The 16,739-nt window shown below is 41.9% G+C and overlaps 1 protein-coding gene across 1 annotated transcript in view; it reads left to right on the forward strand.

The window, feature by feature from the left end:
* The window catches only part of ipo11 (importin 11), a 457,504-nt gene that overhangs the window by 301,132 nt on the left and 139,633 nt on the right, over positions 1–16,739 (forward strand). Inside the window, exons 25-26 of the mRNA XM_034170535.1 lie at positions 11,041–11,136; positions 13,230–13,343. Of these exons, the coding sequence (XP_034026426.1) occupies positions 11,041–11,136; positions 13,230–13,343 (210 nt within the window). The remainder of the gene's footprint in view (positions 1–11,040; positions 11,137–13,229; positions 13,344–16,739) is intronic.

Below are 16,739 nucleotides of genomic sequence, written 5' to 3' on the forward strand. Positions count from 1 at the left end.
CAATTACCTCAGACGAGATACAGCAATTAATCCACAATTATTACTTGTTTACCGTAATAATGGCACACATCAAAATTAAAGACAACACATATACATTTGACATTGTTTATGTGCACTGAACTTGAAGTAGTCCGTCTTTCGAATTGAGGAAAAGTGGGTGAAGGCCGCAGCAGGAGGGGCCCGCGCTGCCCAGCCTGGGGGTTGAAGGCTGCAGCAGTAAAAATCGCGCTGCCTTCGAGGTGGCAAGGAGGAAGCCAGGGTGGGTGGAGTGGAGAGACATGGGGGGGGGATAGGGATGGAGGGAGGGAGACATGCGTCGTGTGCAGATGAGTTCAATTTCTGTCCGTGTGTGTGTAAAGTCTGACAGTTTCTGTCCGTGTGTGTGTGTAAAGTCTGATGTTGCTAGGCAACAGCAGGCTGGGGGGGTAGATGAGAAGGGGGTGGCCGAATTCCTTCACCAAGGCTGTAGATCCTTCTGGGGGAAGAGCAGGGAATTTGGCCTTCAGGAGCCGATAAGGCTGCCATGTTGATGTTTGGCGGAGCGATACAGAATTCTATTTACTGCACCCCTGACCGTCAAGAGTCCAAATTTATGAAGAATATTCTCTGGTCCTCAGCAGTACATTCCTTTGCAGTGCAGTGATTTGTTCCGAGATTGAATCCATTTTGCGTTTGAGTTCAAGAGTTCACGCAGTCTGAGATTACACAGCATTGCCCAACTCATTAATTATGACGGACTGATGAGGGGACAAAATTCTGGAAGCAGCCATCTTGCTAATATTCCTGTGGGTCAGGGCCGCGCACAAATCAGCAGCACCAAACCTCCCACCATAAAAGCAAATACGAATAAATCCTCAATGTCTTCCACAGAGAGTGGAGCCGCATGTCACACACCATTCTCTCAGGCGTCAAGAGCAAATCCCGCTGGGTAGGTTCCATCAGGGCACGCAGGGTCCCCAAACCCTGATCTCCTTGTCGAAAACAAATGGTGTCATTGGCGTTGAGAGACCAGCTGATCAATTCCATAGTTAATCCAAATCATAATTTGAAGAAGTCACAGTCTGATGAAGCTGGGACTTTGAAGGTCGGAGCAGAGATAGAGAGCAGAAAGGAGGAGAGGAGAGGGGAGGAATGCGACCGTCCTTGCCGGAGTCCCAAGCCAAGTGAAAACAAAGCATTACAATAATCCAGTCTGGAAGAAATAAAAGCATGAATCAGAGTCTCAGCATCAGCCACAGACATGATGGGACCAATCTTCGCTATATTTCTGAATTGGAAGAAAGCAGTCCTTGTAATGTCCCTAATGTGGAGGTCAAAGGACAACGTAGGATCAAAAATTACCCCAAGGTTCCTCACTTTGTCAGTATGATGTATAACACATGAATTCAGGCTAAGGGCCAGCTAATCAAATTGATGCCGATGTCTTGCTGGACCAAGAACCATCATTTCAGTCTTATCACAGTTGAAAAGTAGAAAGTTACTAGACATCCACCTTCTCACTGCTGCAAGGCAGTCCTCTAGAGATTCCATGTGGACAGGATTTCCAGCAGCTATCGGCATATACAACTGAGTGTCATCAGCATAGCAATGAAAAGCAACCCCAAAACACCGCAATATGTTCCCAAGGGGTACTATATACAGGGAAAACAGCAGCAGACCCAGAACAGATCCCTGCGGAACCCCGAACCTCATGCCCCTAAAATCAGAGGTAGTGTCATTGCACAAAACACAGTGGGAACGACCAGACAAATAAGACGTCAACCATGCATGCAAGGGCAGTTCCAGTAATCCCAAAACAATTATCTCATCTATCAAGTAGAATATGATGATCAATGGTGTCAAACGCAGCACTAAGATCCAACAACACCAAGACTGTAGTGGTAGCTGAGTCCATTGCTCGCAGAAGATCATTAACTACTTTAATAAGTGCTGTTTCTGTGGAGTGATGTTTTCTAAAAGCAGACTGCAGTGGCTCAAAAAGATCATTCTCAGTAAGGTGGTCCACAAGCTGCTGTGAAACCACCTTTTCCAGAACTTTAGAGCAGAATGATAGATTTGATATCAGCCTATAATTCTTCAGTATACCAGGATCGAGATTAGATTTCTTGAGCAATAGTTTAACCACTGCAAATTTGAAACAGATGCAGACTTTAGTGAAAGGTTAACAATTTCCAGCACAGTTGGCCCAAGAATGGGCCACAGATCCTTAAACAATTTTGTTGGTATAGGATCAAATAAACAAGTTGTGCTTTTAGTAGACATCACGAGTTTCATCAGCACACCTAGTGAAACACTATCAAATTTCGCAAATCTAGGTAGCACCTCAATGGTAGTCCCCACCTCAAATAGCTGGGTGCAATGACTGCACCAAAGCATGCTGAGATGTACTCAACCTATCTTCTATTTTCTTCCCGAAATAGTCCAGAAAGTCCTGTGCTGAAAAGGGAGAATGACCAACAGGTGGCTGTCCACGAATAAGAAATGCCACCATGTCAAACAAAAACTTTGAGTTATGCTTGTTCTTGTTGATCAGTTCACAGTAATAGGTCTGCTTCGTAGCCAATAAAGCATGCTTTTAATCTAAAATAGCTTCACGCCACGCAAGGTGGAACACCTCGAGTTTGGAACTACTCTATTTCCGTTCCAACCCTCTAGCCTTCTGCCTAAGGTCACGCAAGTAACCATTGAACCAAGGTGTCTGTGCATTTGGAAGGCATGGCCTTTCTAAGTAGTCACATCTTTCACAAATGTATGCCAATATAGCTCACCAGATGTCTTAAAAATGATCATAAACTTTGTCAATAAAACCCTAGTGATTTAAAAAAGATTTTTGATACATTCCTGAAAGAAAAGTATCAGGAACCCCAATTACCTGTTGACGTGCCTTCACTTGAAAAGGAAAAGAGCTGTTGCTTATCATCTCTCCCTCCAGAGAAGAGATATGTTGCCATATCACTCCTACAGGCCATGTTGTTGTGATACACAAAGTACAAAGTGTTTCATTGGGACATGTTTTACAAAGTAAAGAGCCACTGGAATACAGGCTTCCATTTAAGCTTCCTCAGCCCTGATGTTTGCTTATAGCAGAGAATTTCAGCATGGGAACTCATAGAATTGTGGGACTGTGCGAGTGTTTATTGTGAAACCACAACCATATTAGGCTGTAAAGGTTTAAAAATAATGACTTTGCACATTTTGAGCCCTTTAGCAATTGCCTTATTTAATCGATGCCTAAATGTGAACTTTTAGGTCTGTTCCTTAAAAGTTAAACCTTGAATGAAAAACTGGGGAAAAAACATATTTCAGTTCAAATCTTTATATATTATACAGTTGTAGTGCTGCTGCTCTTATTGGGAGTGATGAAGAAGTTTTCCTTTGTCTTTTATTGAAATCAATTGAACATCATCAGCTTGTGAATGCAGTACCAGAGGTACTTTTTTTGAGGGATCTCTGTTTTATTTTCAGGGAATATAACACCTTTATGTTCATGGCCAAGTTTCACAAATACTATGCAAATATGTGAAGTAGCTATACTGAGCTAACAAACTAGTGTGCCTAGTTTTTCTTTGTGAGACTCTTACAGAGGTTGGCACAGAACCAAAATGACTGAGTAATGCACTGTAACTCTGTGGTTATCTATATTGGTCCTCAGGGACAACCTGTCCTGCACATTTTCCACCTCTCCATGCTCTGCCATAAGATGATTAGCTCATCTAGGTGTGCTCGGCCAATCACATACACCTGAATGAGCCTATCAGGGTTTGGCTGAACAGGTAAAAATGGTCATTTGATACCAGTTTTGTCACATTTAGACCAAGCTTGTGCTCATGACCGCTTCACAATCGTCAGTCGTGATGGATTCAGACCCTCTTTTCAGTGAGCAGAGTGAAGAGGTGTGACACATTCAAGGCTAGATAAACTAGGATAGGTATTGGCATTTTTAAATAGACTTGTATTTAGATATCAGTTAATGTTTGAGTTTGTACACAGTGATTTGTGTATGCATGTGAACAGACCTTTTGTTTACTGCAGAATGTGCTTCTGCTGCCTGCACTGCCTGAGACTATCTAAGCAGAATTCCCATGACACATCAGCTTTATAAAGCTCAGTGACATTGCTGCACATCTGGCTCCTTGTAATCTTTTGTTATGAAGAAACGGCTGCCAACAGACAAATCTCCAACTTGCACTACATGGACACAGTAGCTGACTACATGAGTACCCTGAGGATGGAAGGATCAATGATCATCTGCAGATGTATTTTGGAAAGGTTCCAAGTTCTTTTGGAAAGACGTGCATGCACACAAACACACCATGCAAACAAACATTGGCATATGCTTTTTTTTTCCCTTATTAATCCTCTGGCGGATGTAAGGCCCGAAGAGATAATTCATATTGCACTCCATCTGTGCGTGCTTCTTTGAATGTATGCATCAGTCACGCTTATATGTCAGATGAGTTTGATTTTGAGTTTGCAGGTTACTTTGGCAACCAAGACTGGTGCCCATTTAAAGCTGGGTGGACTGAAACACTGCAGATGCTGTGAGTTATCCAAGGACACACATAGATAATTTGAAGCAGGCACCTGGAATTTAACCCCAGGTTAAAGGTAGCCAATCATACACCTATTCCAAAGAACCACCTGCTCTGTGTATATGTGGCTGAGAATTATGTTACGGACTAGGGGACACCAAATGGGAATGGAATAAGTCCATGTCCATTCAGTTGTTTTTATTGTAAATTATATTCTGTGGGGTAAAGGCTTCCTTATCACACATGCAGGTGCTGATGAGGTGGTAAGATTTAATGCTACAATATCTTCTTAGGGTTCAGGATGGATACTATTGCCATTACCTTTTGTTCAATAGATTCCATGTCCATGCATCTTAAAATGATCCTTTGTTAATATCTAATGTCCTTTTTGGTGAGAAGTGCAGCAAATAAATTACATATACGAGTATTTCAAGTCACAATATAGATCCTTGAATTTGAAGAGTAGTTTTCAATTTAAATAAAAACAAAATGTCTCCTCAGGGTGTAACTTCTCACCTCACAATGCAGTAAATTGCACAGTGCAGAAGTGATGATTAATAATTAAATTTTAAGCCTTGTTATGGATAGCCACAATTTGGTATGATGCATTTCTCCTCGATGCATTGATTTAATCTATGATCTCTGCTTTTTACCAACAAGTTTAACTGCACCTTAGGAGTTTTCATCTGCTGGCCACATGAAACTTGGAAACACGTAAAATGCAGATCATGCATTTTGGTAGATGTAGCGCTGTCCTAGTGTGGTTTGATTTAAAAAAAAAAAAAAATAGAAATGTTTGAGGGGAACCAAAGACAGACATATGGCACTACTTGCATGTCAGCTGAGGAAGGAAATATTAAATAGATAAAACCGAGAGTAGTTCTCAATCTGCGACTTGTTTAATGTAAAAATTATTTGAAACCCCTGTGTCACGCATTTCAGTATTTTTGTCCGCTCTAAAATTGTGTGATGTGATGCAAAAGATCTGCTGTTTAACACATCTAGATATGAATACCATGATGTCAAAGCTGACATGCCAAGTTGTCTTCTCATTTACCTTTTGTTTTCAAACAAACATCTTCACTATGTCTGGAAAAGCAAATTAATTAGTTTTAATGTTCCAGTACTTTAAGACTACAGTAACTGTATAATGTACTACAACTCCAATTCCATTGAAGTTGGGACATTGTGTGAAATGTAAATAAAAACAGAATACAATTATATGCAAATCCTCTTCCACAAAGGTCAATTCTAGGACCCCTTATGCTTTCTTTGTACCTACTTCCCCTGGGCTCCATTATGAAAAAACACACCATCACCTTCCACTTTTATGCTGATGACAGCCAGATTTATACATCATCCATGCTGTCCCTTGAAAAGTTTTTTGTTAACTTTGCTAGAAGCTTCTGATCATATACACTCGCTCACTCAGTCACTCATCTTCAGCCGCTTACTCCAATTAAGAGTCACCTATCCCAGCAGTCATAGGGTGTGCATTATTGAATCTCATATTTTTATTTTTTACAACCCCAATTCCAGTGAAGTTGGGACGTTGTGTAAGATGTAAATAAAAACAGAATACAATGATTTGCAAATCCTCTTCAACCTATATTCAATTTAATACACCACAAAGACAAGATATTTAATGTTCAAACTGATAAATTTATTGTTTTTGTGCAAATATTTGCTCATTTTCAAATGGATGCTTGCAACATGTTTAAAAAAAGCTGGGACTGTGGTATGTTTACCACTGTGTTACATCACCTTTCTTTCTAACAACACTTAATAAGCATTTGGGAACTCGGGACACTAATTGTGAGTGTCGTGATTGAGTATAAAAGGAGCATCCCCAAAAGGATAAGCTGTTCACAGTTAAAGATGGGGCAAGGATCACCACTTTGTGAACAACTGCGTGAAAAAAATAGCCCAACATTTTACGAGCAATGTTTCTCAATTTTGAATTGCAAGGAATTTAGGGATTCCATCATCTACAGTTCATAATATAATCAGAAGATTCATATCTGGAGAACTTTCTACACGTAAGCGACAAGGCTGAAAACCAACATTGAATGCCCGTGACCTTCGATCCCTCAGGCAGCACTGCATTAAAAACTGACATCATTGTGTAAAGGATCTTACCGCGTGGGCTCAGGAACACTCCAGAAGACCATTGTCAATTAGCACAGTTTGCCGCTACATCTACAAGTGCAAGTTAAAACTCTTACTATGCAAAGCGAAAGTCATACATCAACAACATCCAGAAACGTCGCCGCCTTCTCTGGGCAAGAGCCCATTTGAAATGGACAGATGTAAAGTGGAAAAGTGTGCTGTGGTCTGATGAGTCCACATTTCAGATTGTTTTTGGAAATCATGGACGTTGTGTCCTCCAGACAAAAGAGGAAAAAGACCATCCAGATTGTTACCAGCTCAAAGTTCAAAAGCCAGCATCTGTGATGGTATGGGGCTGTGTTAGTGCCCATGGCATGGACAACTTACACATCTGTGATGACACCATCAATGCTGAAAGGTACATCCAGGTTTTGGAGCAACACATGCTGCCATCCAAGCAACGTCTTTTTCAGGGATGTCCCTGCTTATTTCAGCAAGACAATGCCAAGCCACATTCTGCACCTGTTACAACAGCATGGCTTCATAGTAAAAGAGTGCGGATACTAGACTGGCCTGCCTGCAGTCCAGACCTGTCACCCATTGAAAATGTGTGGTGCATTATGAAGCGCAAAATATGACAATGGAGACCCCGGACTGTTGAACAACTGAAGTTGTACATCATTCAAGAATGGGAAAGAATTCCACCTACAAAGCTTCAACAATTAGTGTCCTCAGGTCCCAACCGTTTGAGTGTTGTTAGAAGGAAAGGTGATGTAACACAGTGGTAAACATTTTTGAAATGTGTTGCAGGCATCCATCTCAAAATGCAGATATTTGTACAAAAATAATAAAGTTTATTAGTTTGAACATTAAATATCTTGTCTTTGTGGTGTATTCAATTGAATATATGTTGAAGAGGATCCTTGTATTCTGTTTTTATTTACATTTTACACAATGTCCCAACTTCATTGGAATTAGGGTTGTAAAAAGTGGTGCAAGTTATTGGTTAATCTAATAATAATAGATGGAATAGTTTTGACTGTTGAATGCTTGGTCTCCAAAGTAAAGGTCATACAATGTCAACGTCCATTGGATTCTATGACATGACGTTACCCCGTACCACGAGAACTAAGCATGACACATGATGCAAACTATTCTATCCTTTTTAAAACCCTATTAACTCAACCAATGATTTGCACAATTTTTTTTATTACCAAAATTAGAGCAACTTCATTGGAATTGGGGTTTTAATACTGCAGAATTTATGAAGCTTGCTGCAGTACTACACTTATTTCTGTCATGGTGCTGTTGTGATATATTAATGTAAACTGTCGTACTACACAGCACTGCCTTAGGAGTACAAGAGAGAGGCACAGCTTTGTCACTGTGTTGTTTTAGCAAAATCGCAAAGTGATAATCTGTGGTTGGCTGTTAATTGATGCATTGGTGTGTTCTATTCCAAATATGCCTGTCAGTGTTCTCTGAATCTCTATGCTATTTAACCTTTGAAATTACACAAACATGGGCTCAAGATGTTGAGAAAAAAGAGGCAGAATAGTTTTTATTCTTTAACTTGAGGAATGGAGCTCATAAATTTTGGGGGGAATGTACCCGTCTTCGATGGGTTGCATCTATTTAATCAAGCACTAAGGCGTAAGGACTAAAAGAACAAAGGTTGGAAATGACTCATGCTTGCAATCTGCAACATGAACTACAATTGGGCAGTGCAATTTCATTTGAGGGTGGGTGCTAAAGGGGTACAATTTGACGTATATGATGGAATTTCTCTACTTCTGGCAATGGAAACACTGCACTTTCACTGAGATTTTGGGCAAATTACACGCAAACAAAATGAGAATACAAAGAAAAAGTGATGATGCGGTGGAGAGTGGACATGTGTTGCAGTTTGTTTATGACCTGGAGCTCAAACCTGTCAGGGCGGCTTTGCAGGCAGGAGAATGCAGCTACTCCGGTTAGCTGTGTAGACTAACACTTATCGACATGACGTCTCCCATTTGCCTCATCTTCCCTTCTCCACTGGGAACCAAAAAAACCTCCACTTTTCACAACTGCTTCAATGATTGCAACCAAAACACTGCACCATTTATCCGCGTGAAGTTATGCTGTGTATATATTGCGCAATGGGAACAGCTGTCCCCATAAGTGATCAAATCCTGCTATATCACGCAGGGTTCAGATGAGACTGCACTAACCTATTAAATTATTACATCATATGCTGTTGATCTTGGATAAGCTCAGTCATGACTAATGACTAATCTAATAAGATCAAATTTTACAAATTATTTACCGTACACATACACAATCCACACCTTTATTCAGTGCATCCGGAAAGTATTCACAGTGCTTGACGTTTTCCCCATTTTGTTATGTTACAGCATTATTCCATAATGGAGTAAATTATTTTTCCCTCAAGCCTCTACTCATAACACCCCATAATGACAGTGAAAAAGTTTTTATTATTATTATTATTATTATTATTATTGTTGTTGTTTGTTTGTTTTTTGCAAATTTACAAAAAAAAAAAAAAAAAAAAAAAAACCCTAAGAACTCACATATACAGAAGTATTCAAACCCTTTGCTCAATATTTTGTTGATTGTACCTTTGGCAGCAATTACAGCCTCAAGTCATCTTGAATATGATGCCACAAGCTTGGTGCACCTATCTTTGGGCAGTTTTTCCCCATTCCTCTTTGCAGTACCTCTCGAGCCTCCAGCACCCCAGGTTGGATGGGGAGCTTCGGTGCACACCCATTTTCAGATCCCTCCAGAGATGTGCAATTGGCTTCAAGTCTGGGCTCTGACTGGGCCACTCAAGCACATCGAGAGTTGTCCTGAAGTCCCTTCTTTGATATCTTGGCTGTGTGCTTAGGGTGATTGTTCTGCTGAACAATGAACCATCGCCCCAGTCTGTGGGGTCAACACCGCTCTGGAGCAGATTGTGATCCAGGAAGTATCTGTACATTTCTGCATTCATCTTTCCCTCAATCCTGGGGAGTCTCCCAGTTCCTGCCACTGAAAAACATGCACATAGCATGATGCTGTCACCACCATGCTTCACTGTAGGGATGGTACCTAGTTTCCTCCGAACATGACACCTGGCATTCATGCCAAAGAGTTCAATCTTTGTCAGATCAGACCGTAGAATTTTGTTTCTCATGGACTTAGAGTCCTTCAGGTGCCTTTTGTCAAACTCCAGGTGGGCTGCCTTTTACTAAGGAGTGGCTTCTTTCAGGCCAATCTGCCATACTGGCCTGATTGGTGGATTGCTGCAGAGATGGTTGTCCTTCTGGAAGGTTCTCCTCTGTCCACCAAGGAATGCTGGATCTCTGACAGATTGACCATTGAGTTCTTTGTCACCTCCCTGACTAAGGCCCTTCTCCGCTCACTTTATACAGGCGGCCATCTATAGGAAGAGTCCTGGTGTATCCGAACTTTTTCAATTTATAGATGATGGAGTCCACTGTGCTTATTGGGACTTTCAAAACAACAGAAATGTTTCTGCACACTTCCCCAGATTTATGCCTCGAGACAATCCTGTCTCTGAGGGCTATAGACAAGTCCTTTGACTTCATGCTTGACTTGTGCTCTGACATGCACTAGACCTTATATGTAGACAGGTGTGTGTCTTTCCAAATTGTGTCCAGTCAACTGAATTTACCCCAGGTGGACTCTAATTAAGCTGTACAAACATCTCAAGGATGATCAGTGGAAACAGGATGCGCCTGAGCTCAATTTTGAGCCTCATGGCAACGGCTGAGACTACTTATGTACCTGAGAGTTCATAGTTATATATATATGTGTATATATATATATATATATATATATGTGTGTATATATATATATATATATATATATTTCCAAAAATCACATTGTCACAAATTAGGTCGTCTGCAAGTAATTTAGCACCAGGTTCTCTACAGTCGGGGAAGGAGAGGTGCGGCCACATATCTGGCTTCGCCCCAGTCCAGTAACGAATGGCTCTGCTTACCGGGCCCCCGGGTAAGGGGGCCAGCTATCCTTACGTGAGCATGAGGCCTTTTAAGCCTTCAGACCTTACTGCTTTATTAGAAAAGCTCATCCAAGGAAAAAAAAAAAAAAAAAAGCTTTCAGAACTTCTTTGTCTTTGTTCTGTTACACTCTGCCTTGTTTTCTGTAATCTTAGTATGAAATATAAAATTCAGTGTGTATGTTTTTTTTAAATAAATAAATAAATACACGCTGCCTTATTCCTCTTTTAGTTCTGAGCAAGTGTTAAAAAAAGCAATCGTTCTTATTCTTATTGTTTTCTTTATTTTGCCTTCTTTTATCGTTGCTACTTTTCATGGATGCCCTTTCTGACTCCTTATTCCTTTCACTTGTGTTCTCTTTGTCCCCATAGGTAGTAGAAATAGCTTTAAAGGTTAGCCCCCTTCTGGGTGCCCACATGTTCCAGCCCCTGCTGCCAGTGGTCTTCAGAGGTATTGTGGATGGTGAGGTATGTTATAAATCAAGGAGAACTTTGATTGAATTATTGCAGACCTACAAAGTTGTGTAATTTATGGTACAAATTCACACCAGGACATTCATTTATCAATGCTGGATCTAAGCATCCTAAATGTATTCAGATAGGACAAATTTAGATTGTAAATGCTGAAACAGTCGATTTATCGTGTGAATTCTCACACCTTTATAAAATATTCTTTGATAAATCCCACATATTCTAAACAGCCATCTTTGTACACAGCTTATGTATTTTCCCCTGTAGCCACCATCCTGAGCCTGGACAAACACAACTTTACTTGTTGCACCAACATCCCCATTTCCCCACAAACACCCCAATCCTTTGAAGCTTTTTGTTAAAAATGCTGCTAAAACAGAAGAGTACAGTAAAGTTAAGCCCCTTTCACATTGGCGTATTCGTAGAGCTGCGTATTGTGGCGTATCATCTATGCCCACTTTTAGCAGCTCTACGCCCACTTTTAGCAGCTCTATGTCGAGTTTTTTCTCCCTATGCAGCAGTATGTTGAGGGCTACGTGCGTAGGATGGAAGAAATTAAACATGTTTAATTTTCTTCGGCGTAGAGCGCTGGACACAGTTTTAAGCAGGTCTATGCAGCACAACGTTATTGCATGCAAGTCTGCAACACGGCGTTCCTGTACACAACCAAAAACTGAGTGCGTGAATCCACAATGAAGCTGGAGAACAACATGATCACTCAGCCCACAACGCCTGTGTGTGCTCACAGCTGATGTAATTGATTACGTGTGTGTGCTCAGAACAGGGAATCGAACCTCAACTCAGAAATCCAGAAACAGCAGATCAATCACTCTCTCACTCTCTGTGGCTCTCTCACTCTGTCTCTCTCGCTCTCTGTGTGTCTGATCAAACAATAAGCGCTATGACTTTAAAATAAAAGCCTCGTCACTGCATGTCAGTGCGATCATCAAACTGTCAGTGCTGATTTGATTGATCAGGTCTGATCAAATCAGCGGACCTGATCAGAGCAGCCAGAGCTTTAAAAGTTTAGAGTCACAGCACTTCATTCACAGCACCCTTTACCACAGCCAGACTCAGTAGCATCTGTACACAATGAAAATGATCCACCAAGACAAAAAAAAAAATGTTAAATGACTGTTTCTGAGCCACACCACACCATGCAGTAGAGAACAGAGCGCAGTTCCACAGAGGCAGAAAATATCAGCTTTGGTTACATACGTGGCAGTAATGAAACTGTAAAAACCTCATGATACAGTCCACTGTAACGCAACGATGTGTTCTGCACAGCTGACAGGAGGGAACTGGCAGTAAATAGCGGCAAGGTACACGCGACTGTGTGCACATATTAAAAAGTGAACACACGCAGCTGCAAACAGATCTGCGAACACAGAAAAAGGCTGAATACGCGCGCCTTTCGGGCATATTTAAATGAAACACAACACCACAATACGCAGCTCTACGAATACGCCAATGTGAAAGGTGCTTTACCGTTAGTCATCGCTTCTTTGAAAGTACTTTACTAGTTGCCTACAACTCACTTATGCATTTACCAGGGCTACTAGGATTACAGAGCTTGAACCAGAAACACAAAAGGCAGACAATGGAAAATCTTCATGTTTGCCATAAAAGTAACTTGCGTTCCTCTTTTTGGTGCCTTTTGGGGACACAGAAGCCATTATAGACTATATGGAGGCATTTATCAATCACTCAGGAGAAGGTCATACTGTATGCCAGGGCCTTCAACTCCAGTCCTCGAGGGCTTGTGTCCTGCAACTTTTTGACGTGCCACTGCTTCAATACACCTGAGTCAATTAATGAGGTCATTAGCAGCACTCTGGAGAACTTGACTGCATACTGAGGAGGGAATTCAACCATTTGATTCAGGTGTGTTGGGACACATCTAAAAGGTGCAGGACACCAGCCCTCGAGGACTGGAGTTGAAGACCCCTGCTGTAGGCGAAAGCCTATTATTCCACATTGCATGCTCTGTATTTATGTTTAATGACCTGCACATATGGGGAAAATACCTGTGGGTACATGTATGCACTTGAGTGTCAGTCCATGAGGTTGCATCTCTACATGTGTTATAGAGATACCCAGTGGTGATGTCTACCTACCTAGGCATTATGGGCAGAGTCTTGCTTCAGAACTCCAGCTTCTTCTCGACTTTGCTTACTCAGATGGCCTCTGAGTGCAACCAGGAGGTAAGAGTCGAAGTGTGTCCTTTATTTCCAAGACAGTCTGATTGCTGACCACCACTATTGAGATGCATTCAGTGGATCCTCCACTGTCAGGACAGGAAGTGTATGCAAAAACTATCAAATTAAATATTGTAGGCACTAAATACTACAAAACAAAATTGATAATGATCTAGTGGAAGCTGATCGATATTGTAATGAAGCAACTGTTCAGTCTTTAAATGCATGTGTATGTGTATTAGGGTCCCGCTCAATATTATGGCCAAAATTAATTTTCAACTTGTTCCAGGTCCCACCTCCTAATTTTTTTCCTTTAATGAAGCATATTAACTGCTACAAATTTCATTCAGATATATGGATATTTACTGGTAGCTCAATGAATTGAAGTGTTTACTATATCACGTAATATAATTGGTGCTCAGTTAACCAGTCTGGCTATGAAAGTGGACTAGATGTAGAGTTCATAATGTCAGCTGTCAATCCAGTTAAAGGTGATAGAGAGAGGTTGAATGGGGCATTAATCCTTATTCTGTGATGTGATATGTAGCCCCCAAAAAATTGGTTGGGTCTGTAATGGCTCAGAACCTTCCTAAAAGGCTCTCTGAAACAGCTATGTTACTGTGCTGGGTTTAGAATGCCTCGTTTGCCTTTAATGGCGTCGTTTCGGAGCTTATTTGGCAACCTCATTATGAAATGCAAGTAGGTGGCGCTGATCGGTTGCCGTTGTTTGATTGGCTGCCCTTGCTCTCACTGAAAAGAAAGCATTATTTATTTATTTTCCATCCATCCATCCATTTTCTTCCACTTTATCCGGAGTCGGGTCGCGGGGGCAGCAGCTCAAGCAAAGCCACCCAGACCTCCCGATCCACACACACCTCCCCCAGCTCCTCCGGGGGAACCCCAAGGCGTTCCCAAGCCAGCCAAGAGATGTAATCCTTCCAGCGTGTCCTGGGTCTTCCCCGGGGCCTCCTCCCAATGGGACGTGCCCGGAACACCTCTCCAGCGAGGCGTCCAGGGGGCATCCAGAAAAAGATGCCCGAGCCACCTCAACTGACTCCTTTCGACGTGGAGGAGCAGCGGCTCGACTCCGAGCTCCTCCCGAGTGACCGAGCTCCTCACCCTATCTCTAAGGGAGCGCCCAGCCACCCTGCGGAGGAAACTCATCTCGGCCGCTTGTACCCGCGATCTCGTTCTTTCGGTCATGAGCCAAATCTCATGACCATAGGTGAGGATCGGAACGTAGATCGATCGGTAAATCGAGAGCTCTGCCCCCCTACTCAGCTCTCTCTTTACCACGACGGTCCGATACAGCGAACGCATCACTGCAGATGCTGCACCGATCCGTCTATCGATCTCACGCTCCCTCCGTCCCTCACTCGTGAACAAGACCCCGAGATACTTAAACTCCTCCACTTGAGGCAAGGACACTCCACCGACCTGAAGAGGGCAAAGCACCTTTTTCCGGTCAAGAACCATGGCCTCGGATTTGGAGGTGCTGATTTTCATACCGGACGCCTCACACTCGGCTTGAAATTTGAAAACAAATGCACCCGAACGTGATGACAGCTGCAATGCTAACTTTTAACATTGAAAATGCTATAGACATGCTAACGCGTTAGCATCGCTCCCGTTTTTAAGTTATAAAATACATCTATCAACTGTTTCAGAAGAACATAACAGGTCGGTTTAACATAGAAATGTAAATAATACTCACAGACGTATGCTCTTTAGGGTTTTAGCAGGAGAAAATTAAGCAAAAGAAAGAAAGAATAATCGAAGCATTGCTTCAATCTGCGAAGCACTGCTTCGATTGGTTCAAGGTTCAAAGCAAAGCCGCGCTGCAGAAAAGTTGTTTACGGACCCGCTGCAGGGTCTGTAATCAATACAGAAATTATCATTTTCCTGACAAACACCCCCCAAAACAACGGCCACTCTGAAGGACCGATAACATAATCGTTAAGCACAAAGCTTATTGATGTCGGTGGATCGAGTCATTTCTTAACGATACCCAAAAAGAACCGGTTCTCGATACACATCCCTAGCTGCTAAGGGGTTAGCTCATTCCCTTTAGAGGAACAAACCAGAGCTAATGTGCCATTCTAACGTGCAATTCTTACAACAGGAATATGGCGCAACACAAATTTAAAACAAAAGAAAATGTGATATTCACAGGCTGTACTGATTGCTGGGGTTGATTTTGTCGCAGAGTCGGAACTGACCCTCTACTGAGTATTAAATGCCGACTGAAGCCAGCTCGAAATCGTGCAAGGTTTATGAAACAGTCCTCCATGAAATGTGCAGAGCAAAGAAATAGTCGGTGGTTGTATGTACTGGGGATGCGGTTAAAAATGAATAAAAGCCAGTGATCGCGTACATTGCTTTCCGTGGGAAGATCGTAGTCCGCTAAAACAGCCTGGGAAATCACACCTGTAGCTCGCCATTACTTCTCTTCGAGTGTTACGAACGGGTGGGCACAACCTTATGAATAATTAATTTCGAAGGGGCGTGTGTGAAGGGGTGGGTGTGGGTGTGTGTGTGTGGGGGGGGGGCTATTGGTGAAAAAGTGACGTAAGTTTTCTCTCAAAAACAGATTGGCCTGTTTTCTAGGTCCAATTCAAAAAAGGAGAAATACTTGAAACAGAGGTTCTGAAACTTGCTGGCACTTCGTGTGTATTCCCCACAGCGGGGAGACTCTGAACTAACACCAAAAACATGAAAAAGATGATTTTGATTCTCTATCCCCTTTAAAGGTGATATCTTTTGCTTAACTCACTGAGTGTCAGCCATTTTCAAAGTTCAGAACATCCCAGTGCCAGGATTTTTCAGCATTTGAGTGTTTTTTCAAGACCCATAGAAAATTGAGTTCTGTGTCTATGTCAACAACAAACATACCAAAAGAAACTTCAGACTTTCCTTTGTCATCAGAAAAAAACGTTTGTTTGTACCTCTTTCCATTCTTTAGTAATTGTCTGCAGAACATGGGTGGGTATCACTAAAAATGCTGATTTCTGACAAAAAACTGAGAAAATTGGCTTTTTGTGACAAGCAACATTTCAAGGAGAAAATGTCTTTCATTATAATTGTTTTTGCTTCAGTGACATCTCAAACATTATGAAAAGTGATCCTATTGTATAATGCACCAAAATAAAAAAACCATCAGGGGAGGGACTCCGTCTGTCTCTTCTCTCGGCGGCGCGTCTTTTCCCTCTGGCTCCCGCGTATCGGACCTTATTATTTTTTTCAAAAACCTGATGGATTTGAATCACGTGTGGTTGCATGAGCCTGTCGATTGCATCATTTGCTTGTAAGCAGCCTTTGTGTGAAGTGTGAGCTCGGCGTTTTTTCATTCCAAGGAGAAAGACGGAACGACCGGAGCAGCGCGACTGCATCACAGTTTGACAG

Source organism: Thalassophryne amazonica, chromosome 5 (assembly GCF_902500255.1).
Source record: "Thalassophryne amazonica chromosome 5, fThaAma1.1, whole genome shotgun sequence".
NCBI lineage: Eukaryota > Metazoa > Chordata > Actinopteri > Batrachoidiformes > Batrachoididae > Thalassophryne > Thalassophryne amazonica.